General features: G+C 44.5%; 3 protein-coding genes across 3 annotated transcripts; 1 reads left to right on the top strand and 2 right to left on the bottom strand.

Annotated features, from left to right (window-relative positions):
• Positions 1 to 905: 905 nt before the first annotated feature.
• Positions 906 to 6,288, bottom strand: LOC141111159 (nicotinamide N-methyltransferase-like). Its single transcript, XM_073603203.1, has 3 exons — positions 5,890 to 6,288; positions 4,614 to 4,821; positions 906 to 2,729 (listed from the first exon to the last, which is right to left on the bottom strand). Exons 1-3 carry the CDS (start codon positions 6,038 to 6,040, stop codon positions 2,300 to 2,302), a joined length of 789 nt encoding a protein of 262 aa, XP_073459304.1. The 5' UTR covers positions 6,041 to 6,288; the 3' UTR covers positions 906 to 2,299.
• Positions 6,289 to 19,014: 12,726 nt separating this feature from the next.
• On the bottom strand, positions 19,015 to 20,034 carry LOC141110138 (heat shock protein 30C-like). The gene has a single exon (XM_073601355.1). The coding sequence runs from the start codon at positions 19,880 to 19,882 to the stop codon at positions 19,226 to 19,228; it is 657 nt and encodes a 218-aa protein (XP_073457456.1). The 5' UTR covers positions 19,883 to 20,034; the 3' UTR covers positions 19,015 to 19,225.
• A 2,535-nt stretch (positions 20,035 to 22,569) lies between these two features.
• Positions 22,570 to 23,582, top strand: LOC141110137 (heat shock protein 30C-like). The gene has a single exon (XM_073601354.1). It carries the CDS (start codon positions 22,742 to 22,744, stop codon positions 23,396 to 23,398), a length of 657 nt encoding a protein of 218 aa, XP_073457455.1. The 5' UTR covers positions 22,570 to 22,741; the 3' UTR covers positions 23,399 to 23,582.
• Positions 23,583 to 24,783: the final 1,201 nt, after the last annotated feature.

Here is a 24,783-nt window from a genome sequence, read left to right as displayed (position 1 = left end):
TTGGCTTAGAGGTCCAACTACTGTGTCTGACATTCACCGCAAAGTTTAATACATCCTGTGGCAGAGGATTGTACGGATTTATTTCTGTGGCAGAGACTTTTGTTCGTGCTACGTACTGGCTGCTAGGCAAGTGAGAGAGGCCTATCCAGGCGAGCAAAGATTGTGTCCCACAAGGGGATTGCATCCGATTACAATATTCAACTTTAAAGGACGTTCTCAAGAATCCTAAAGAAAAGGTATTTGAGCTTCCCTGTAGCTTCCCTCCTGCCTCTTTCCTGCTACTTCATTTGTTACTTGGTTCAATAAAGCATTGAAAACGTATTCAAGTGTTGGCGCTTTTATCGTCCAGAGGTAAACTCAACGGAACCCTAGATCCGGTGCCGGTGAAGCAGGGGTGTCGAGAGTGAAGGTAACAAGCCCGCTTAAACCAGCAGCTCCACCGAGAGTTATTGCTACAGAAGGAACATGCTGAATGTTGATACATCAAGCTTATAGCCACCAACCAATCTCCGGACAAATAGAACACAATACCACTGTATGTAAACGTTGTCTGCACATAGCATATGGTTCTGGTACAAAGCATGATGAGATTATTTATGAATAACTAAAAGATTTAAAAATTTTTTTTTTTAGGTATTTATGAGAGGAGAAGCTACAAAAATGAATGAGACAAACAGACAAAAATAAAAAATAAATGAACAGTAAAAAGAAAATCAGTTTAAAAAAACAGAGAAGCAAATAAGGGAAGAAAGGTTTAATGAAAATACTGTATATTAGGGTTACTGAGAGTTAATAACAGGCTAAATAGTGGGTAAGTCAAGGTTTATAAACACCACAAATAAACGTTCTGGAATCAGAATATTTTTATTGTTTTATTAGCTCAAACATCAATCAAAGATGCTAACATTTTCTAAAGTCTTAGGATGCCTTCTTCAATGCTTCTGTATCTTTGGCAGCCTGCCTAGATATCAATGGCCACAGCCTATTTCTGTCAGTGTGAAAAGTTGGTGTTCAGGGTTTGGAAGCAGGTTTGTGGTTGGTGATCTTTATATTCAGAGGACTGCCTCAACATTTGAGGTGCTCTACCAGTACATAGGTGACTTGCTGAAATACAATTCTGGGGTTTGTTAGCTACCTAAGGCTGGGTTCACATACCTGCGGTGTGGTTTGCCCTGTGCGTTTCTGATCACCGGTTCAGGTGAGATTCAGGTGCGAAGCCGGTCACACTCACATGTTATGCAATCCAATCCAAAACGCAATCCAATTTGCATATATGTAAACCCAGCCTAAGGAAACATTTGTACCCTTGTTTTATTATATGCACTACAACCCACTATCACAGTATAATAAAAGCTCATGAAAACTAGTTGCCATTATAATCTATGACAGTGTTTTTCAACCAGGGTGCCATGGCACACTGGGGTGCTATCTGGGCTCTTTAGGGATGCCTTGGCAAAATGCCTAAAAATTTCCCAAAGATTGTCAACAAACCAGAGGGTGTATCATGCCTGCCTTTTTTGTCACACAAAGCCACAGGATTTTAATGTGCAGCATTACATTGTGCATTGGGCATTGTGTTGGCCAGTTGCTGGTTTCCCAACAACTGATGATGGCGTAGGTTGAGAAGAAGGACGCCAGGCACCTGAGGACATCCTTGTTTGCCCCTTTATCTACCCCTCTTTGTCAACACTGGGGTCACGTCCGCTGATTGAGGGAGAGAAACTGGGGCAGAAGAGAAAAGCTGGAATGCTAGTCAGTACCAGTGTGCATTTTTAAGAATAAATAATCTCTAATGTTGGGTGTCCTACTTGTGCAGATGTCTCTGCTCACTGTTTTTATGTAAAACTATTAGTTTAGATTTTTTTTTTCAATTTAGAATGGGGTGCCTCAAGATATGTATGATATTTTAAAGGGCGCCATGACAGAAAACAGGTTGAGAAACACTGATCTATGAAGCTGTTCACATCAATGTGTTGTGTAAGATGGCAGTGCATTTTGTTTTCCAGAAATCCTGCTTTCTGCATCATTTGTGAGTTTTTGGTAAAATGTGTTTTGCTTTATAGTCAAAGCAACATATGGTGATGCATAGAAAATTCATAATTTTTTTTAAATTACTGCATTTTTTAAATCACATGGTGCATTTCCCAGGCAGAAATTCATGGAAAATGCACGCAAAGCTCCCACCCACATTTTGCCTTGTATTACATTTTAACGTTACACATTAAAATTGCACTAAAAACACACTATGTTCTTTCATGAAATTAATGTGCACTTTCTAACACAATGGGGCGAATGAGGCCTAAATCTTCTGTTCTTTATAAGCTGTACAGAACATAACCGAATCAAAATCTATCAGATCGCTCTCAGCCTTTCTTTGGGAAACCTCCAAATGGGTGATAACAAACCCCTCATTACTAAGCACACTTCTAAAGTCACTTTCATTATACTTACAATGATTGAACTTCTCTCCCCCAACCATATAGAATGTGCAATTTAAAATTCCATAATACATAATGCGCCCGCCAGGTTTGAGAAGCTTTGAGAATTTCTTGAAGTTTCTCCCAAATTCTTCAAGGTCTTTGCTGGTGGATCCCAGAATAAAACAGAACACAAGGCAGTCGGCTTGTGGTAGCCCAATTGAGCCTGTGAGATTTTCCTGGTTGAGATTGAATTTTACAACATGTTTAATTGCCGCCCTGAGTCCGATTTCCTTCTCCTCACATTGGTCACTGGAAGGAAGAGGCAAATCCCCGGTCACATAAAGCATTTAACTGATATTCTGAGAGGCATTGAGTATTTTGGGTTTGAGCTGTTGAATACTGTTAACATTTCTGAGCTGTAGAAAAGACTTTCAGATATCAGTGGAAGAGGAGTGTCGACTCCAACCATTTACCATAGAGATGAAGCACTAATGCCGTGTACACACGACCGGACTTTTCGACAGCAAAGTTCCGACGGAAAGAATCCGCCGGACAATTGGATCGTGTGTGGGCTTCATCGGACCTTTGCTGTCGAAAAATTAGACAGACTTTAGAAATAGAACATGTTTCAAATCTTTCCGACGGACTTGAGTCCGGTCGAAAAATCTGTTAGTCTGTATGCTAGTCCGACGGACAAACAATGACGCAAGGGCAGCTATTGGCTACTGGCTATGAACTTCCTTATTCTAGTCTGGTCATACGTCATCACGAATAAGGCGGACCTTGATGTGATCGTGTGTAGGCAAGTCCGTTGCGTCAGAACTCCATCGGAACTCCTTCGAAAGTCCGTCAAAAAGTCCTTCGGAGTTCAGTCTGCCGAAAGTCCGCTCGTGTGTACACGGCAATAAAGCTAGCCACTAAACATCAATTCCCTCTACCTCTTTTGCTGGGGATCATATGCTGCATACCCCAAAAAAAAGGTTCTTCTAGCAGTATTACATTTGATGTTAGTGGAGCATTAATGCATTAGTAACCCCTTCATGCCAACCGTATGCAAATATACGGCCCCACTGGACTGGGCTTTTTTCCGCTTATTTGCGTATCACCCTTCGTGCTGGAAGTGCATCGCAAGGCGCGCTCCCAGCACAGAGACTAGGGTCCTGTTCTAACGATCGGGACCCAGAATGGCAAATTCTGGGTCACCTGATCACTGTGATAGCCTCTAATTGGCTATCTATCAGTGTTCAGTCACTGTGAAGCCTGCCCCCATGTTTTCTGTCTCTGTGAATGGACAAGAGAGATACATTGTATCATTCTCTGTCCTTGCAGAGATAGAAAAAAAAAAGTGTGACGAAAATAAAAAAAAATTATAAAAAAAAAAAAAATTAACATAAATACCTGGATCAAGGTTTGATCTAGTAGGTCAGTGCCAGAGTTAGTGTTTGGGTCAAGGTCAGGGTCAGTATTTTTTGGACAGGATTTTTTTAAAATTAGTATTAGTGTCAGTTAGTGTCGATGTGTTTTAGGTAGGATTAAAAAAAAAAAAAAAAAAGCAAAATGCGCACTATTGTTTCTGGGCTGTACTATGGGTACAAATAACATAAAATATACATATGTGGTATCGCTGGGATCGTCAGGAGAATTTATTTTGGGTAGTTCTTTGGTGGTAAGTTATGGTAGTAGCAAGAAATATACAGTTACATTTAAAAATTAGGTTTTTTTTTACTATTTTGGGCTAGTTTTCCTTTGATAATAATAATTAAAAAAAACATATCAGGAGATATCCATTACCATTTACCACCAAATGAAAGCCCAATTTGTTCTGAAAAAATCAAGGTATAAGCCATCTGCATGCACAAAGTATTGATGATATGTACGGTTTTACTAACTTTACTAACTGTCAAAATTGCAAAATAGCGCTTAGACATTTACATTTGTTTTACCCTAGGCGTGAAGGGGTTAACATAACTTTTTCCCTCGTAATATTATCACCAGATTTACAAATCTCCTCACAAGTTGAAAAGACTGATTAAAAATACAATTATTAAATAAGTATTAATATTATTAATAATTAAATACAAAAATTAAATTACAAATGTTTTAAAAAGTATGTTTGGTCCTCCTCCCAACGCTACTAGTTCATCACACAGGGTATTCAGTCTGACTAGGACAAAAAACTGGCAGATACTTCACCTCTCTCCTGCCAATTCTGTAGCAAGTATACTGGTGTGTGACCAATCAAATGCTCCGGTTCGGCTGTCTGTCCATTTTTTCAGTTCTACAATACAGTGATCAGAAGGCTTGAGAAGGATGATCTCTCTGAAATATTTCAGCGCTGCATAGAGATGGTGTATGATGGGACCAGTACTAATATCAATCAACACATCTCCCCTAAAGTCACCTGCAGTAAAAGATTCAAAACAACCTTCAAGGAGAGCTGTGGAATAGTCTTTATATAATGCATATGAATTCAGGATAGTTAAAGCACAACTGTGTCACATCTAAATATCAATATAGGACATTCAAGAAGAGGGCATATTTTTTATAGGTCATTTCATTAAAAACTGATATTTCAGTTATTGGTAGGTGTCGGACAGTTAAACCAGTTTCTTCTATCTCTATGCTGAGGTCCCGGCTCTGTACACCTGCTGTGTCCATTACAATGGGCTTTCACCATCCTTTACAGCATGATTTGTTATATATTATAGAGAATGTAATAGGAAGAGTTAGAACACACAGAGATGGGTGGGGGCAGCTAAAACTTCCAGGAGTACATAACCAGAGAGAATTATGGCAGGAAGATCCCATTGTAGGAACATTCCACACATATAGCCAGGGACTCTGCCAGGGTTAGACAACCAGGACTCCCTATAGTGGAGATGATTGATCTTTTAACACATTTGGGTGTATGATCTCTTGCTAATGTTCAACCTCCCTTTGTACAGTTTATTCTTATACTCCAACAGCAAGGTAAAGCGGTAGTAAAGTCCACTTTTTGATTTATACCTACAGACCTATAAGACTTACCTATATGTACAGTAAATATCTCCTAAGTGTGCACCGTTTAGGAGATATTTAGTTTAGTAGTAGCCAGTGATGACACTGGTGCATGCAGTGCTGTCCATTCAGAGCTCTGTGCTGAGACCGTGACTCCTGTGCGCATCATTGTGGCTCGGCCATTCAAACGGACAGAGCCGGTGAACCCAGAAAGAAGATTGTGTGAAGATGGAAGCCCTCGCAGCAGTGACAGTGTGCCGCTAGAGGGCTTTTTGATTTTCTTAAAGAATGGATCAGCAGAAATTCTACTTTGTCTCTACCTGGTTTATCTAAATATATGATTTATTCACCCTCTGTTTCAGTCATATCTTCACTTGTACAAGACCTTTCTGCAAATCAATAGTTATGCTTAATTTCTCCTAATATATACTTCATGCACAAAGAATTTATTATCAAAAAGAGCTTTACCTACCTGAGGAAAATGCATTGTGAAATTTCTCCATAGGATACATAAAAGCCTCATGAGTAAAGGGCATTTCTGGTTTACTGGAAAAGTATGTGTCTAGCAAATTACGGGAGTGGAAGCCGTGTACATGGTAGAGTTTATTAGAGACGGGCTCCATCCTATAATATTGTTATCTTCACTACAGCAATCTTCCAGTCTGTATCCTATTTTCTGATGTGTGGGAATTCAACTTTTTAAATATTAATATGACTTTGTTGTTGACTTTGTACGTCTCCCAATATTAGTACATTGTGACTCAAGTCATCATACTTTGGTAGCAGAGAATCAGGTGACTGCATTGTGATCAGCCAACAAAGTAAATCAGCTTTTTTTTTTGCTAGTTTTGGGGGTAGAAGAGGTTTGATCCTCTCAAACAAAATATTACATTACAAGTATAGAATAAAAGTTTTTTCTGTGCCCAAAATGTCTTGTGTGTTTTGTTTATGTAGCCAAGTCCTGGACTACAGAAACAAGGAGAAGGAGACAGTGGGCTCCATTCACAAAGCAGTATATACCGCTTTAAGAAATGCAGTAAAACAGTTTGGCCTTAATAATCCTCTGATGTGGAAAAGTTCACCGCAAAAGTCAGGAATCACTGATGGAATAGGTTGTGATGGCCCTCAGCTGCTGTTGCAGCTGCCACCCACGGCAGACATACCAATTGTGGTTTGTCTTTGTGACCCTAGAGGTCCAATAAAAGTTTTTTTTTAATATTTTCAATCATTCTGTGTGAACTGGTGATAATTCATCCATGAAATTGCTCAAATCAGATATATCATAGTGTTATTGTAGGTACAGCCTATGTCCTAAGCACTTTACGGAAAATTCTGGATGTGTTTTTCATGGCTACTCCCCCCAGAATTATCTTTAAAGCACTTAGGACGTAGGCTGTGCCTGAAATAACACTATGATATTGTATCTTATTTGAGCAATGTCTTAGATGAATTATCACCAGTTCACACAGAAGGACTGAAAATATAAAAAAAAATGTTATTGGACCTCCAAGGTCACATAGACAAACCACATTTGGCTATAAAAAACAATGATATTGTAACTGGTTGGTTCAATGGATAACCATATGCTAAAAACACCCAACTGTCCCAAGCACAATCCAGTGGTGATGTCAGCCTACTTGCCCACAGATGGAGATTAGGGATGAGCCGAACACCCCCCGGTTCGGTTCGCACCAGAACCTGCGAACGGACCGAAAATTCGCACAAACGTTAGAACCCCATTGACGTCTTAGGGACTCGAACGTTCCAAATCAAAGGTGCTCATTTTAAAGGCTAATTTGCGTGGTATTTTCCTAAAAAGGGTTTGGGGACCCGGGTCCTGCCCCAGGGGACATGTATCAATGCAAAAAAAACTTTTAAAAACGGCCGTTTTTTTCGGGAGCAGTGATTTTAATGATGCTTAAAGTAAAAAAAAAAAAAAGTGAAATATTCCTTTAAATATCATACCTGGGGGGGTGTCTATAGTATGCCTGTAAAGTGGCGCGTGTTTCCCGTGCTTAGAACAGTCCCTGTGCAAAATGTCATTTTTAAAGGAAAAAAATGTAATGTCGGGTCCTGGCAATATGGATGAAAATCAGTGAGACAAATGGCATGGGTACCCCCCAGACCATTACCAGGCCCTTTGGGTCTTGTATGGATATTAAGGGGAATCCCGCACCCAAGTTAAAAAAAGAAAAGGCGTGGAGCCACCAGGCCCTATATACTCTGAACAGCAGTATACAGGCGGTGCAAACAAGACAGGGACCGTAGGTTTGTTGTTAAGTAGAATCTGTTTGTAATTTTGAACGGGTACATTTTTAACGTGTTTAGCTCCAGCCAAAAAATCTATTTTAAGCTTTTTGGAAAACCTAGGGAAGGGTTATCACCCCTGTGACATTTGTTTTGCTGTCTGTGCTCCTCTTCAGAAGATTTCACCTCACTTTTTGTCCCAATGACAAATGTTTTTTGAAAATTTGTTTTTTTTTGTGAAACAAGGATTGGTGATAAAGCATCAGTGGAAAGGAGAAAAGTTTTTCCCATATTAACTCTTACAGGAGAGAATTTCCCTTCCTAGGGGTAGATTTCATCTCAATTTCTGTTGTCTCCTTCCGTTTGCAAGTAGGAGTCTTTTGCAAGTTGGATGTTTGAAAGTAGGGGCCTGCCCTATATACTCAGCAGAAATTTGGGCCTTAGGTGTTGTTGTGGCCTCAACACTGTAAGCCCTCACAGGGCCCTGCTGTGAAATATTAGATCAAGAATTGCAATTACATGCCCCTGTTGATCAGGGGCTGAAAAATTGGGCCTTAGGCACTGGCGTAGTTGCCAACATTGTAAAAAAAAAATGTGGGACACTTTTGTGGCTGTAGGCGGAGCTGCTTAATAATTAGGGGGCGGGGCATTCATTTGTAGGCGTGGTTTAGGAAAAATATATAAGTGCGGCACGCTTTGCGCGCGACGGCGAACAATGGACGTGGTTTACGCTACATAGTGGGCGTGGCTTAAATGGGCGTGGCTCAAGAGGGTGTGGTTGGAGTCTGAGATGAATGAGGGATGGAGAGGGAAAGGGGGAGAGGGGGAAAGGGGGAGAGGGGGAGAGGGGGAAAGGGGGGGAGAGGGAAATGACGTGACAGCAGCCCCAGATCCTACACAATAAAAATATGTGTATTCTAGAAAGTTTAACAATCAGCAGATAAAGATACTCCAAGCACTTGGTGTTAGCACTTCAATCATCTCGGCACCATGGTTGTTATGGTGTCAGGATTATTGAAGTGCATTATTTCTATTATTACATTGTAATATAAAATGAAATCATTCAACTCACCATAATGTAGAATCAGTGGGATGTCCCAGCAGAGTCCGTCCTTGCATCAGATGTCCCAGCAGAGTCCGTCCTTGCATCAGGTGTCCCAGCAGAGTCCGTCCTTGCATCAGGTGCCCCCAGCGGAGCCCCCCTTACATCAGATGTCCCCAGCGGAGCCCCCCCTCACACCAGGAGTCCCCAGCGGAGCCCCCCCTCACACCAGGAGTCCCAAACGGAGCCCCCCTCACACCAGGAGTCCCCGACGGAGCCCCCCTCACACCAGGAGTCCCCGGCGGAGCCCCACTCACACCAGGAGTCCTCGGCGTAGCCCCCCTCACACCAGGAGTCCCCGGCGGAGCCCCTCTCACATCAGGTGCCCCCGGCGGAGCTCCCCCTCACATCAGGAGTCCCCAGCGGCGCCCCCTCACATCAGGTGTCCCCAGCGGAGCTCCTCCTCACATCAGGTGTCCCCGGCAGAGCCCCCCTCACATCAGGAGTCCCCAGCGGAGCCCCCCCTCACATCAGGTATCCCCGGTGGAGCCCCCCTCACATCAGGAGTCCCCAGCAGAGCTCCCCCTCACATCAGGTGTCCCCGGCAGAGCCCCCCCTCACATCAGGTGTCCCCAGTGGAGCCCCCCTTACATCAGGTGTCCCCAGTGGAGCCCCCCTCACATTAGGTGTCCCCAGTGGAGCCCCCCCTCACATTAGATGTCCCCAGTGGAGCTCCCCCTCACATCAGGTGTCCCCGGCAGAGCCCCCCCTCACATCAGGTGTCCCCAGTGGAGCCCCCCTCACATCAGGTTTCCCCAGTGGAGCCCCCCCTCACATTAGGTGTCCCCAGTGGAGCCCCCCTCACATTAGGTGTCCCCAGTGGAGCCCCCCTCACATCAGGTGTCCCCGGCGGAGCCCCCCCTCACATCAGGTGTCCCCAGTGGAGCCCCCCTTACATCAGGTGTCCCCAGTGGAGCCCCCCTTACATCAGATTCCCCACAGTTGACATTCCCGGGACTTAGACTCCATTCCCGAATTTGTGGTGTCCCGGTAAATGTCCAGAGAAATCCGGTTCTTCACGATTTTCGCCGACGCCGCTAGAGGTCCATGGCCGGCCGCCATTTTAAAGAAGATCAGGAAGACGGCTGGGGGGGCTAGACGGAGCTCCCGCGTCGCCGCCCACCCTCCGCCCCACTCCGCCTCGCCCCGCCTACCCTCCGCCCCGCTGCCAGTCTGTTATGGAAAGGGGCGGGGGTTCTAGTCATGCAGCCGGTGGACACTACTACACTAAGACACCTCTGAGGTGGGGGGGCGAACCGCTGTGGGAATCATAGTTGCCAACATTGTAAAAACATTTTTAGGGACACTTTTTTTGGCTGTAGGCGGAGTCACATTATAATCAGGGGGCGGGGCATGCGTTAGTAGGTGTGGCATAGGAAAGTAAAGATGCGGCGTATCGCGCCGCGCCGAAAAATGGGCGTGGTTCACATGAATTGTGGGCGTGGCTTAACTGGGCATGGCTCAAAGGGTGTGTGGTTACAGTGAGATGAATGAGGGATGGAGCGGGAAGGGGGGGGAGAGGGATGGAGGGACAGCAGCCCCAGATCCTACACCACAATAGAAATGTGTAATCCAGAGTTTAACAATCAGCAGCTAAAGATACTCCAAACACCTGGTGTTAGCGCTTCAATCATCCCAGCATCATGGTTGTTATGGTGTCAGGATGATTGAAGCGCATTATTTCTATTACATTGTAATATAGAATGAAATCATTCAACTCACCATAAAATGCAGAATCAGTGGGACCCCTGAGTGTGTCACCTGCCACGTCGCCTGCCACCAGGTGCCCCCAGCAGAGTCCGTCCTTGCATCAGGTGCCCCCAGCAGAGTCTGTCCTTACATTAAGTGCCCCCAGCAGAGTCTGACTTTACATCAGGTACCCCTAGAAGCAGAGGTCCTCCTTACAGATCTGTGTCCCTGGCAGCAGAGCCCCTCCTTACATCTGGTGTCCCCAGTAGCAGAGCCCTCCTTTACATCTGGTGTCCCTGGCAGCGGAGACCTCCTTACAGATCTGTGGCCCCGAGCAACAATGCCCTCCTTACTTCAGTGTCACCAGCAGCTGGCAGCCCTCCTTAGAGCAATCTGTACCCCCAAGCAACAGAGCCCACCTTACTTCAGTGTCCCTGGCAGCAGCAGCTGAGCCCTCCTTACAGAGTGATCTGTGTCCCCCAGCAGTGCGACAGCTACAGTTCCCGGCTTTCTCGTGTGTTCAGTTGCGAGGGAAGCAGCCAATTGGCTGCCCCTCCCCACCGAACACAAGGGGAATGTTTTTTCCTAAAAGCTCTGCTCGGGACGAGGGTCCCAAAATCGAGATTGTCCCAGGGAAAAAATTATTTCTATTACATTGCAAAGAAAAAGAAAGAAAGAAAGAAAGAAAGAAAGAAAGAAAGAAAGAAAGAAAGAAAGAAAGAAAGAAAGAAAAGAAAGAGAGAAAGAAAGAAAGGACAGAGAAAAAGAAAGAAGGACAGAGAGAAAGGTAATAGAGAAAGGACAGAGAAAGAAAGAAAGAAATAAAAGTAAAGAGGGAGGACAGAAAGGAGAGAGAGAAACAAAGAAGGACAGAAAGAAGGACAGAAAGAAAGGAAGAAAAGAAGAAAGAGGGAGGACAGAGAAAGAAAGAAAGAAAGAAAGAAAGAAAGAAAGAAAGAAAGAAAGAAAGAAAGAAAGAAAGAAAGAAAGAAAGAAAGAAAGAAAAGAAAGAGAGAAAGGAGAGAGAGAGAGAGAAAGAAAGAAAGGACAGAGAAAAAGAAAGAAGGACAGAGAGAAAGGACAGAGAGAAAGGAAATAGGACAGAGAGAAAGAAAGAAAGTGAAAGAAAGGACAGAGAGAAAGAAAGGAAAGAGAGGACAGAGAGAAAAGAGAGAAAGAAAGAAAGAGGAAGAAAGAAAAGAAAGAGAGAAATGACAGAGAAAGAAAGAAAGAAATAAAAGTAAAGAGGGAGGACAGAAAGGAGAGAGAGAGAGAAAGAAAGAAGGACAGAAGGACAGAACGAAAGGACAGAAAGAAAGGACAGAGAGAAAGGAAGAAAAGAAGAAAGAGGGAGGACAGAGAAAGAAAGAAAGAAAGAAAGAAAGAAAGAAAGAAAGAAAGAAAGAAAGAAAGAAAGAAAGAAAGAAAGAGGGAGGACAGAAATAAATAAAGGACAGAGAGAAAGAAAGAAAGGACAGAGAGAAAGAAAGGACAGAAAGAAAGAAAGAAAGTGAAAGAAAGGACAGAGAGAAAGAAAGGAAAGAAAGAAAGGACAGAGAGAAAAGAGAGAAAGAAAGAAAGAAAGAAAAGAAAGAGAGAAAGGAGAGGGAGGACAGAAAGGAGAGAGAGAGAGAAAGAAGGACAGAAAGAAGGACAGAAGGACAGAAAGAAAGGACAGAAAGAAAGGAAGAAAAGAAGAAAGAGGGAGGACAGAGAAAGAAAGAAAGAAAGAAAGAAAGAAAGAAAGAGGACGGAAAGAAAGGACAGAGAAAAAGAAGAAAAGAAGAAATCAAAGACAGAGAAAGAAAGAAAAAAAATAAAGGACAGAGAAAGAAAGAAGGAAGAAGGAAAAGAGGGAGGACAAAAAGAAAGAGTAAGGGAAGGAAGGACGGAGGGAGAACAGAAAGAAAAGAAAGGACAGAAAGAAAGAAAGGACAGCGAGAGAGAAAGAGAGAAAGAAAGAGAAAGAAAGAACCGACATTGGGTGTGATAGGAAGAGACAGTGAGCACGGCCTTGATGGGTTTATTTTTTTGAGGGGGGGGAGATAGGAAGTGGCGGTGGGTAACCCCCTTATGGAGACAAATAGCTGATGGTGGCCCGGTTAATTTTTTAAATACACAAAAATCTAACCGGGCCACCATCAGCTTATTGTCACCATAAGGGGGTCACCCACTGCCACTTCCTATCCCCCCCCCCAAAAAAAAACCCTATCAAGGCCGTGCTCACTGTCGCTTGCTGTCACACCCCCTCCAAAATGTGAAAAAAAGAAAAAAGAGGGGGTTCACCTTCAGCCATCCAACCGCATAAAGGCCACCCACTGCCACTTCCTATTACCGCCCCCCAGCCCCTAGATTTTTGTGTATTTAAAAAAATAAAATAAAAATGAGGGGGTGGGGGCAGTAATAGGAAGCGGCAGTGGGTGGCCTTTATGAGGTAGGATGGCTGAAGGTGGACCCCCTCCTCTCTTTTCTTTTTTTTTCACATTTTGGGGGTGATAGGAAGCGACAGTGAGCACGGCCTTGATGGGGGGGGGGGTAGATGGGAGGTGGCGGTGGGTGACCCTGTTAATTTTTTAAATACACAAAAATCTAACCAGGCCACCATCAGCTATTTGTCCTCATAAGGGGGTCACCCACTGCCACTTCCTATCCCCCCACCAAAAAAAACCCCATCAAGGCGTGCGTGAGGGGGTCCACCTTCAGCCATCCAACCCCATAAAGGCCACCCACTGCTGCTTCCTATTACCGCCCCCCACCCCCTAGATTTTTGTGTATTTAAAAAAATAAAATAAAAATCCAGGGGGTGGGGGGCGGTAATAGGAAGCCGCAGTGGGTGGCCTTTATGGGGTTGGATGGCTGAAGGTGGACCCCTCCTTTTCTTTTTTCATTTTGGGGGGGTGTGATAGGAAGCGACAGTAAGCACAACCTTGATGGGTTTTTTTTTTTTCTTTGGCTGAAGGTGGACCCCTCCTTTTTTTTCACATTTGGGGGGGGGTAGATGGTAAGTGGCGATGGGTGACCCTGTTAACTTTTTATTTTTTAAAGCGGTGGGCCAGCTGAGAAAATAAATTAATAAAAAAATAAAAATTAGGGGGTGGGGGGGCGGTAATAGGAAGCGGCAGTGGGTGGCCTTTATGGGGATGGATGGCTGAAGGTGGACCCCCTCCTTTTCTCCCCCCCCTCCCCATTTTGGGGGGTGGGTGTGATAGGAAGCGACAGTGAGCACGGCCTTGATGGGTTTATTTTTTTGGGGGGGAGGGGGGAATAGGAAGTGGCGGTGGGTGACCCCCTTATGGGGACATATAGCTGAGAGAGAAAGAGAAAGAAAGAGAAAGAAAGAACCGACATTGGGTGTGATAGAAAGAGACAGTGAGCACGACCTTGATGGGTTTATTTTTTTGGGGGGGGGTTAATTTTTTAAATACACAAAAATCTATCCAGGCCACCATCAGCTATTTGTCCTCATAAGGGGGTCACCCACTGCCACTTCCTATCTCCCCCCCCCAAAAAAAAACCCCATCAAGGCCGTGCGTGAGGGGGTCCACCTTCAACCATCCAACCTCATAAAGGCCACCCACTGCTGCTTCCTATTACCGCCCCCCACCCCCTAGATTTTTGTGTATTTAAAAAAATGAAATAAAAATCCAGGGGGCGGTAATAGGAAGCGGCAGTGGGTGGCCTTTATGGGGTTAGATGGCTGAAGGTGGACCCCTCCTTTTCTTTTTCCATATTGGGGGGGTGTGATAGGAAGCGACAGTGAGCACAGCCTTGATGGTTTTTTTTTTTTTTTTGGCTGAAGGTGGACCCTCTCCTTTCCTCCTTTTTTTTTTTCCACATTTTGGGGGTTTGTGAACAGTAAACACGGCCTTGATGGGGGGGGGGTAGATGGGAAGTGGCGATGGGTGACCCTGTTAACTTTTTATTTTTTAAAGCGGAGGGCCAGCTGAGAAAGTTAAAAAAAATAAATAAAAATTAGGGGGTGGGGGGCGGTAATAGGAAGTGGCAGTGGGTGGCCTTTATGGGGATGGATGGCTGAAGGTGGACCCCCTCCTTTTCTCCCCCCTTCCCATTTTGGGGGGTGGGTGTGATAGGAAGCGACAGTGAGCACGGCCTTGATGGGTTTATTTCTTTTTGGGGGGGGGGGTGGGAATAGGAAGTGGCGGTGGGTGACCCCCTTATGGGGACATATAGCTGATGGTGGCCCAGTTAGATTTTTGTGCATTTAAAAAATCTAACCGGGCCACCATCAGCTATTTGTCCTCATAAGGGGGGGTCACCCACCGCCACTTCCTATCTCCCCCACCCCCCCCAAAAAAAAAAAACCCTATTAAGGCCATGCTCACTGTCGCTTCCTATCACACGCCCCCAAAATGGAAAAAAAGAAAAAAAAATTTAAAAAAAGGAAAAAGAAAAGGAGGGGTCCACCTTCAGCCACCCAATACCATAAAAGCCACCCACTGCCGCTTCCTATTACCGCCCCCCACCCCCTAATTTTTATTTAATTTTTTTTAAATACACAACAATCTAGGGGGTGGGGGGCGGTAATAGGAAGCCGCAGTGGGTGGCCTTTATGGGGTAGGATGGCTGAAGATGGACGCCTCCCCTCTTTTTTTTCACATTTTGGGGGGTGTGATAGGAAGCGACAGTGAGCACGGCCTTGATGGGGGGGTAGATGGTAAGTGGCGGTGGGTGACCCTGTTAATTTTATAGATACATAAAAATCTAACCGAGCCACCTTCAGCTATTTGTCCTCATAAGGGGGTCACCCACTGCCACTTCCTATCTCCCCCCCCCAAAAAAAACCCCATCAATGCTTCCTATCATACCCACCCAAAATGTGAAAAAAAGAAGAAAAAGGAGGGGTCCACCTTCAGCCATCCAACCCCATAAAGGTCACCCACTGCCACTTCCTTTTACCGCCCCCCACCCCATATATTTTTGTGTATTAAAAAAAATTAAATAAAAATTAGGGGATGGGGGCGGTAATAGGAAGTGGCAGTGGGTGGCCTTTATGGTTTTGGATGGCTGAAGGTGGACCCCTCCTTTTCTTTTTCAATTTTGGGGGGGTGTGATAGGAAGCGACAGTGAGGGGGGGGTAGATGGGAAGTGGCGTTGGGTGAACCTGTTAATTTTTTAAATACCCATCAAGGCTGTGCTCACTGTTGCTTCCTATCACACCCCCCCAAAAAACTGAACTCTTTGTGCCCCCCTGAGCCTAAGGCAGCAGTGTAAACAGGAGGAGGCGAACCTCCTCCGAGTCCTGGCTTCCTGGCACTGACACAGCAGCCACAGCAGTCAGCGTGACACAGCAGCGCACCTCCTCCACCATCCATCCATGTGTTCCGACTGCGCGGGTCTGGGCGGGCTGGCGTGGTAACTTAAGTAGCCACGCCCCCGCTTGCCATACTTGGCAAATCAAGGCAAGGAGAAAGAGCATGTGTCCTCCTTGTCCAATAGAAGACAAGGAGGACAAAATGAGGCAAGGGGGGACGCTCTGTTGTAGGGGGAGGATACGAGGCTGCGGCGATATTAACGATATTCCCGATGCTCGGGACAAGCGGAAAAATTCGGGCCAAATAGCGGGAAACATTAGGATCGGGACGAGGCTCCAAAATTTGTGAATGTCCTGGGAAATTCGGGACTATTGGCAACTATGCACTAGCAGCACAAGGCATCATGGCCGCTATGGTCAGCAGGGTCTACAGAGGTGGACAGACTGCTACACCAGCAACACAAGGCATCATGGCCTCTATGGTCAGCAGGGTCTACAGAGGTGGACAGACTGCTACACCAGCAACACAAGGCATCATGGCCTCTATGGTCAGCAGGGTCTACAGAGGTGGACAGACTGCTACACCAGCAACACAAGGCATCATGGCCTCTATGGTCAGCAGGGTCTACAGAGGTGGACAGACTGCTACACCAGCAACACAAGGCATCATGGCCTCTATGGTCAGCAGGGTCTACAGAGGTGGACAGACTGCTACATCAGCAACACAAGGCATCATGGCCTCTATGGTCAGCAGGGTCTACAGAGGTGGACAGACTGCTACATCAGCAACACAAGGCATCATGGCCTCTATGGTCAGCAGGGTCTACAGAGGTGGACAGACTGCTACATCAGAAACACAAGGCATCATGGCCTCTATGGTCAGCAGGGTCTACAGAGGTGGACAGACTGCTACACCAGCAACACAGGGCATCATGGCCTCTATGGTCAGCAGGGTCTACAGAGGTGGACAGACTGCTACACCAGCAACACAAGGCATCATGGCCTCTATGGTCAGCAGGGTCTACAGAGGTGGACAGACTGCTACACCAGCAACACAAGGCATCATGGCCTCTATGGTCAGCAGGGTCTACAAAGGTGGACAGACTGCTTCACCAGCAACAGCCTGTACCCAAATTTAATTGTATATAATTTATTTGGTCATATTTATTATATACACTGGGTTGTTAATTTGTTAATATGTTAAGGCCTCATGCACACGAGACGCTGTTAAACTCATGTTCAGAGGCAGTTGGACACTTTTTTCAACTGCCCCTGAACCCATTCAATGTTATCCTAAGTGTCCATGTACACAGTCTTGTTTTTTGGCATTTTTAGGCAGTTGCATTTAACCTTGTTTTTCCAGAAGCAAAAAAATGGGTTCAGACGCAAAAGTTTTCCACATTTCAGACGCCAAACGCGGCTAAACGCGGATACCGCGTTTAGCCGCGTTTGCGTTTATAAGTGTTTTTTACAACCCGACTTTGGGGCCCCATATCTCGGGACCACTTGGTGCTAGGAACCCCAAATTTTGGGTGCTAACACAGTTGGACTAACAATATAACATATCCAAATATGGGGTTCCTAGCACCAAGTGGCCCCAAGATATGGGGCCCCAAAGTCGGGTCACAAAATGTCATTCTCTGCTGCAGAAAAGTGCTTGACATTTTGCGACCCGAATTTTTGGGCCCCATATCCCGGGGCCACTTGGTGCTAGGAACCCCAAATTTTGGGTGCTAACACAGTTGGACTAACAATATAACATATCCAAATTTGGGGTTTCTAGAACCAAGTAGCCCCGAGATATGGGGCCCCAAATTTGGGCCACAAAATGCCATTCTCTGCTGCAGAAGTGCTTGACATTTTGCGACCCGAATTTGCGGCCCCATATCTCGGGGCCACTTAGTGCTGGGAACCTCAAATGGATATGTTGTAGTGCTGTGTTAGCACACAGACGCAGACGCGGCTAAACGCGACATGCAAACTCGGCAAAATGGGCATTTCTAAACGCCGGTTTCAGCTTTTAAAAACCTGTGTTCAGCAGACTTTGCACCAGCGTCTCGTGTGCATGAGGCCAAAACTGTAAAGAATGTTAATAAAGAAATGTTTCTTTTTCATTTCCTTTTACATGCCAAAAAATATCTAATAAAAATGCCAGAGCAGTATGAACACCCCACAAGGAAGTGGACACCCTATAATATTTACATTTTTCGCCACTTTTTTGGAGAGGAATAAAGAAACATGCTGGTAAGGCTTAAAAAGGGTGCACTAGATAAAGTGTATGATTAATATACAAGTCATACACAAGAGGGGGGAGGTGAAGGGGTTAATGTACAGGTCACATACAGTGTGAGGGTGGAGATGAGGGGGATAATGCACAGGATAAAGGAGGTGAAGGGGTTAATATACAGGTCATTATAGAGAAAAGTTTGATGGCCATGCTGAGACTTGTGGTTCCCCAGCAGGGAGCTGTATATCAGGCCCATCCCTAATATATACACATTTACCCAACTTTAAATTATTTCTAAACTGGAATAATTGCTCATCATTCGGAGATATTATCTCACTGTTCATTTTTTTTTTATCATTGACTGGGGGGCTCTACGGGGAGCTAGTTCTTGGCCCCGCCCACTGGGGAGGTCCTCCACCAACTTCAACTTTGCCAGCCCTGCCTGCTCCTCCTGTTTTATTCATTATGTATATACAGGCCCCTCCCCTTCACTAGAGATAAACAGAGAGCACATGGCTGGAAGGCAGATCTAAGCTATTTTAGCTGCATTGATGTTAACCCTGTAAAGTCTGGAATAGAAGGCTGGGTAGTGATTTATAAATGAGTAGATTTAGATGGACTAACAAATTAAAGCAGAACTCCAGATAACACTTTTTGAGCAGTTATAGTAACATTTGTTTTTTTTTTCTTTGAGTTTTGGGATAAAGGTTTTATATAAATGAATGAAAGCTGATCATTGACAGACAGACTGCTATTGACAGAGTCTACACATCATACACTAATTACCATTCAGTTCCCCTTTCACTCTCTCCCCGTATATAATGTATGTTATCTATAAAGACATGAAGAATATCAGAACTGTTTTATGAAAACTGGAACAACATGCCTCCAAACTCAACCAATCAGAGTTCATATTACAAAGGAATCCTGAAATCTGACCGGATGATAAGGACTCAGCTTCATTTTATATAAAACATTTCTGTTCACCCTATAAACCAAATATTAAGAGATTTCTTATTTCAAAAAATACTTTCTGAATCATGCAAACAAAAACAGAAGATAGTTATAAAATGAAAATATTTATTTAGAAAACTATATATACAGTATATAGAAACAGTGATTCAAGCAATATAAAAATCAGGAAACTGGAACAATAACATAAATTCTAACATGGGAAAGTAGAAGTGATCTTCCTGACATCTTCTCATCCTGATAGAAATAGTGACAGAAAATCTATTAATATTGTACCAAATCTCAGTCCCATCATGTCATCAGGATGAATTCTGGGGGAGGTCTTGCTCCTGCTGTCCCCGGTGGTTCTGGTTCTCCGGGTTGGACTCCTGACCTTCTCCTGGGCTCTGCTCATTGGTGATGGTGATGGATCTCTGTTGGGCAGCGGGCAGTGCCAGGCGAGGTGCCCAGAAGTGGAGCCGCCCGTCCTTGGACATGGAGCACAGCACGTCCTCGGGATTCACGTCTTCCGGGAGCTCGGCTTCTCTGCGCCACTCTCTGTATTCCTGGAAGAAGCCGCCATTCTCCGTTTCCCTTTTCTTGTCGGATTTTCCCGCCACGATCAGTCTCCTTCCTTCCGTCCTCACTGTCAGTTCTTCTGGAGAAAACGGACTCACGTCCAGGGAGAGCTCAAAGTTCTCCTTCCCGTCTTTGCCCTCGGTGGGGGATTTGTCTTGGGGGGCGGTGGGGTGTCGGCTCTGAGCCCCCCTCCCCCTCCTCATGTCCGGGTCATTGGCCAGGAGATGGTAAGTCTGGTGGAGGCGCTGCATTCTCCTCTCCATGTCGCTGCTCACGCTCAGCATGTCGTCTTCCAGCTGGCGGAGGATGAGGTGTGTGGCGGTCCAGTGGGGGAGCTCGGGCTGGCGGTAGACATACACAGGACTGTGCGAGGACTGGAGGAGGCTGAGAGGGAACATGTCGCTCTGCTGCTGCTTTTCCTGGAGCTTCTTGTCACAGTTCAGCTGGAGGCCGTCTGCCTGTGTGTCAGCGTCTGCTCTCTGCTGCTCGCTCTACTGCAACCTCTCCCAGCCCGGCTCCTTTTATACTGCCTGAGCAACTTCTGGACCCCTCCATGTGCTCTCCATATATGGAGCCAGGGGGAGGGGCCTGGGGGACACATCATGAATAATACGAGGCGGGGCCAGGAACTTCTGAGTGATGGCTGGAACTCTACTCTGTGCTGGAGATTGCTGGAGAATTCTGAGATATATCTGTGATAGAAAGAAGAAAAGAATGTACTAGAGGAGTGTACATAGCCGTATACTGAGCACCCATCATGGAGATTAGAACAATGTATATATTATATATAGATCAGATACACACGGTGAAGCTGATCTCTAGGACAGACAATATACACAGCATTTTAACCCTTTCCTAACAGCTGAACACTGCTGGGAAGTCCCTTTATTTTGTACAAACAACATTTTTTAGCCATTGATGGTGAGACCTTCCTGGGAAATAATGGAGAGATCATCCCACTCAGAATTCTCCATGTGGGACTTTATCCAATGAAGTGCCACACATTAACCACGTGTCTACCAAGGTGCATTTATGAACACCATGGTAGACAAGTGGTTAAATCAAGCTCACAGCTGCTTCTGCATCTCTGTCCTTGATACTGACTTTAAAAGCTGGCAAACAGATTTCCAATAAAAGTGATCAGGTGGCTCCCGCAGTTTTTCCCAGGCTCCCCTATGCCACCAGTGTGCCTGGGAGTATAGGTAGCTGTATGTATAATGGAGCTCACTGAACATATACAGTATTCCCGGAGACCTCCTGCAAGCAATAATCACAGAAGCAATGTATATTAAATTACTTCCGCAGTCACAGCTGTCATTTCATAGCTAGTGTAGCATTGGAGGACATATAATAGATACTCAAAGTTTTCATAAAGAGTACCTGTCACTTTTTCCTTCTATTATATGGTGGGCTTTTTAGCCTCCTTGTGATGGCAATAAAGTAACAAAAAAATATATAGTGAAAAAACGATATAAAATAAATAAAAACTATTAAAAAATGAGAGCACCCTTGTCACCTCTGCACACACCCCATATAAAAAACACAACGTAGGGTGAGCATGTGTTTGTAAATGTCAATTTCATTAAATGAGAGTTATTGTTGGGAATCAGAGTGAGAGCAAAAATTCTGGAGTCATAGTTCACTCTAAACGTATGTAATTTGTAAGGGTTAATTCACACTAGTGCATTCATCTGCATTTTAGCACAGCTGTAACATAGCTCCCAACTGTCCCTGATTTTGAGGGACTGTCCCTGATTTGAAACAATTGTTTATATGTGTCCTGTTCGCACTACAACACTGCATTGACCTGCATTGCATTGTGTTAAAATGCAACTTATATTTTAGCATTTTAGCACAACGCAACACAGGTCAACACATGTAAAATGGTCAATGCAATGCAAGTAAAGTAAAATAAGTTTGCTTTGTGATTTATTTTGACCCTTACAAGCTCCTATACCAGTCATGTCAGCATTTAATACCGTTGATGAATTTGTTGCAAATCCTGTACGACCCCCAACAAAAGGATTACAAAGATAAGTGTAAGCAGGGTCTTTAGCTAGAGCAATCACAATGATTGAGTTGTGCTGGACAACCTGTTACCAAAAAAACACTCCAAAAATTAACGTCTAAAACGCATAGCATTTTAATGCACGTTAAAACATGCATCAACGCACGTCAAAACACACATCAATGTACATCAACACACATTAACATGCACATAAAATGGATGGAAATGTGTATTCATTTTCTCAAGATAAAAGTTTGATAAATAACTGCACAAATTTCATGTAATATAAAAATTGTAACTGTCACCATTTTATTCTCCAGGGTCTCTGCTTTCAGAAAATATATACTTCTTGAGGGTAAATTCTAGCCAAAAAATGCAGATTTTAATCTGTGCAGAAAATTTAAAAAATTGCCTGAATAGACAAGTGGTTAAAGTATAATTGTGAAAATAACTTTAGGCTGATCCTATGCTGGTCTGTGGCTGTCAGGCACTATTGTTCACTCTCACTGTCCACAACCAAAAGTACACAGAAGCGCTCCAACTACCAGTATGTACGCTATAAAGCTGGCCATACATTAATCATTTTTTTGTTCAACCAGCAGGTTGAATGAAAAAAAAAGGATCCAATTCCCCTGTCCGCATTATTAGGTAAACTGCAATATGTTACTGTTTTTTGTTTTTTTTTTGATTCAGACACTTTTAATTAAACACAAATTCAAAGGTAGCAAAGTAAAACTACATTTTGATATGGTAGTTATACAATGTTTGGTTGAGTGTGTCTTCCAGAAATATACAACTACAGAGGAGACTGGGATGATATAAGAAAACCATAAAGTACGGATGAATAGAGAGAAGATCTACGTAGTATAAAGAATTTTCTGGCAATCTCCAGCTGTCACCTTGCTCCCGCCCACTAGTGTTGTAATCCTCCAGGTTTAGGTTGGCCCCTCCCCCTCCTATCTCAGAATTCTCCAGTAATCTCCAGCACAGAGTACAGAGTTCCAGCCGTCACTCAGAAGTTCCTGGCCCCGCCTCGTATTATTCATGATGTGTCCCCAGGCCCCTCCCCCTGGCTCCATATATGGAGAGCACATGGAGGGGTCCAGAAGTGGCTCAGGCAGTATAAAAGGAGTCGGGCTGGGAGAGGTTGCAGTAGAGCGAGCAGCAGAGAGCAGACGCTGACACACAGGCAGACGGCCTCCAGCTGAACTGTGACAAGAAGCTCCAGGAAAAGCAGCAGCAGAGCGACATGTTCCCTCTCAGCCTCCTCCAGTCCTCGCACAGTCCTGTGTATGTCTACCGCCAGCCCGAGCTCCCCCACTGGACCGCCACACACCTCATCCTCCGCCAGCTGGAAGACGACATGCTGAGCGTGAGCAGCGACATGGAGAGGAGAATGCAGCGCCTCCACCAGACTTACCATCTCCTGGCCAATGACCCGGACATGAGGAGGGGGAGGGGGGCTCAGAGCGGACACCCCACCGCCCCCCAAGACAAATCCCCCACCAAGGGCAAAGACGGGAAGGAGAACTTTGAGCTCTCCCTGGACGTGAGTCCGTTTTCTCCAGAAGAACTGACAGTGAGGACGGAAGGAAGGAGACTGATCGTGGCGGGAAAATCCGACAAGAAAAGGGAGACGGAGAATGGCGGCTTCTTCCAGGAATACAGAGAGTGGCGCAGAGAAGCCGAGCTCCCGGAAGACGTGAATCCCGAGGACGTGCTGTGCTCCATGTCCAAGGACGGGCGGCTCCACTTCTGGGCACCTCGCCTGGCACTGCCCGCTGCCCAACAGAGAACCATCACCATCACCATGGAGCAGAGCCCAGGAGAAGGTCAGGAGTCCAACCCAGAGAACCAGAACCACCGGGGACAGCAGGAGCAAGACCTCCCCCAGAATTCATCCTGATGACATGATGGGACTGAGATTTGGCTTCATCACAGATCACATTCTTCGATCTCTTTCTATTCTATTACTATCTATTCCCACCCTGAGATGTAACTTCATGATTTACACTTATTTTGATCTCTTATTTATTTAATACAATCTCAGCTTTTGTTGTGTAACATATTATTTTTTTAAATAAATATTTAGATTCTAATGACATTGTCTGTTTTGATTTGAATGATGTTTTGATTTGATTTGAATGATGGGATATGAGATGTTTGTATTCTAGGTAGAGTTGTTAGGGAAATGGTCCTGACTAGAGGAGGATAGTACTGACTATGAATACAAATGGTAAATATTAAAGAGGAACTCCAGCCATATATTTTATGTTGTGTAATGGGGAAAATATGTAAGGTTTTTGTTGCCTCATTTGATTATATTAGTCAAGTTTCTCCTCTCTTTCCTCCCTAGGAACATCTGTCTCCAGGATAGAAAGTGAGGGGACACAGACAGCTGAAAATACCTGAAAATGTCCAAACCTTCCTCAAAATAATAAAAAGGTTTTATCTAGAGTTCCACTTTAATCATGTGTGTAGCAGCCTGTATACACCTCTTTATTGCCAGGCCACTTTTCGGTTTTCAGTGTTGTGATAGTTTGACTCACAATTACTAGGTGATGCAGGACTGTACCAAAAGGAATATTTTATATATATTTTTAGAAACATAGAGATTTCTTTTGGTGATACGTAATAAACTTTTAAAAATTTTTTTACTGTATACATTTTTGAAAAAAAAAGGTTTATTTTTGGTTACCCTTATATAAAATTGGCAGGACAGTACAGACACCCCAAATGATGGCTTTTTGGAAAGTAGACACCACAAAGTGATCTCAATTTTTTGCTATAATTGAAATCAAAATACATCCTGGTAATGACTATGAGGGGGTTAAAATACAGAGCTTAATGAGGGGTGCACTGGATACAGCGTATCATGAATGTACAAGTACATACACAGAAGGAGGTGAAGGGGTTAATGTTCAGGTCACATACAGTGTGAGGATGGAGATGAAGGGGTTAATGCATAGGATAAGGGGAGATGAAGGGGTTAAATCCAGGGCACTACAAAGACAAGTTTGTAGGGCATGCTGAGACTTGTAGTTCCACAGTGGGGAGCCGTATTTAAGGCTCATCCTTAATACACACATTTAACAATAATTGCTCATCATTCGGAGAGATCTCACTATTCATTTTTGTCTGTTTATTGACTGCGGGACTCTTCCATAACATTACTATTAAAAGCAAAACAGAAAAATCCAGGAAGACTCTAGCTGGCCCTTGGTCACGCCCACTGGGAAGTTCCTCCGCCAAATCCAACTTTGCCAACCTGCTTGTTCCTCCCTCCTCCTG

Source organism: Aquarana catesbeiana, linkage group LG10 (genome assembly GCF_042186555.1).
Source record: "Aquarana catesbeiana isolate 2022-GZ linkage group LG10, ASM4218655v1, whole genome shotgun sequence".
Classification (NCBI taxonomy): Eukaryota; Metazoa; Chordata; class Amphibia; order Anura; family Ranidae; genus Aquarana; species Aquarana catesbeiana.
Note: the sequence above shows the minus strand (reverse complement) of the source record. Positions and strands in the feature narration are given on the sequence as shown.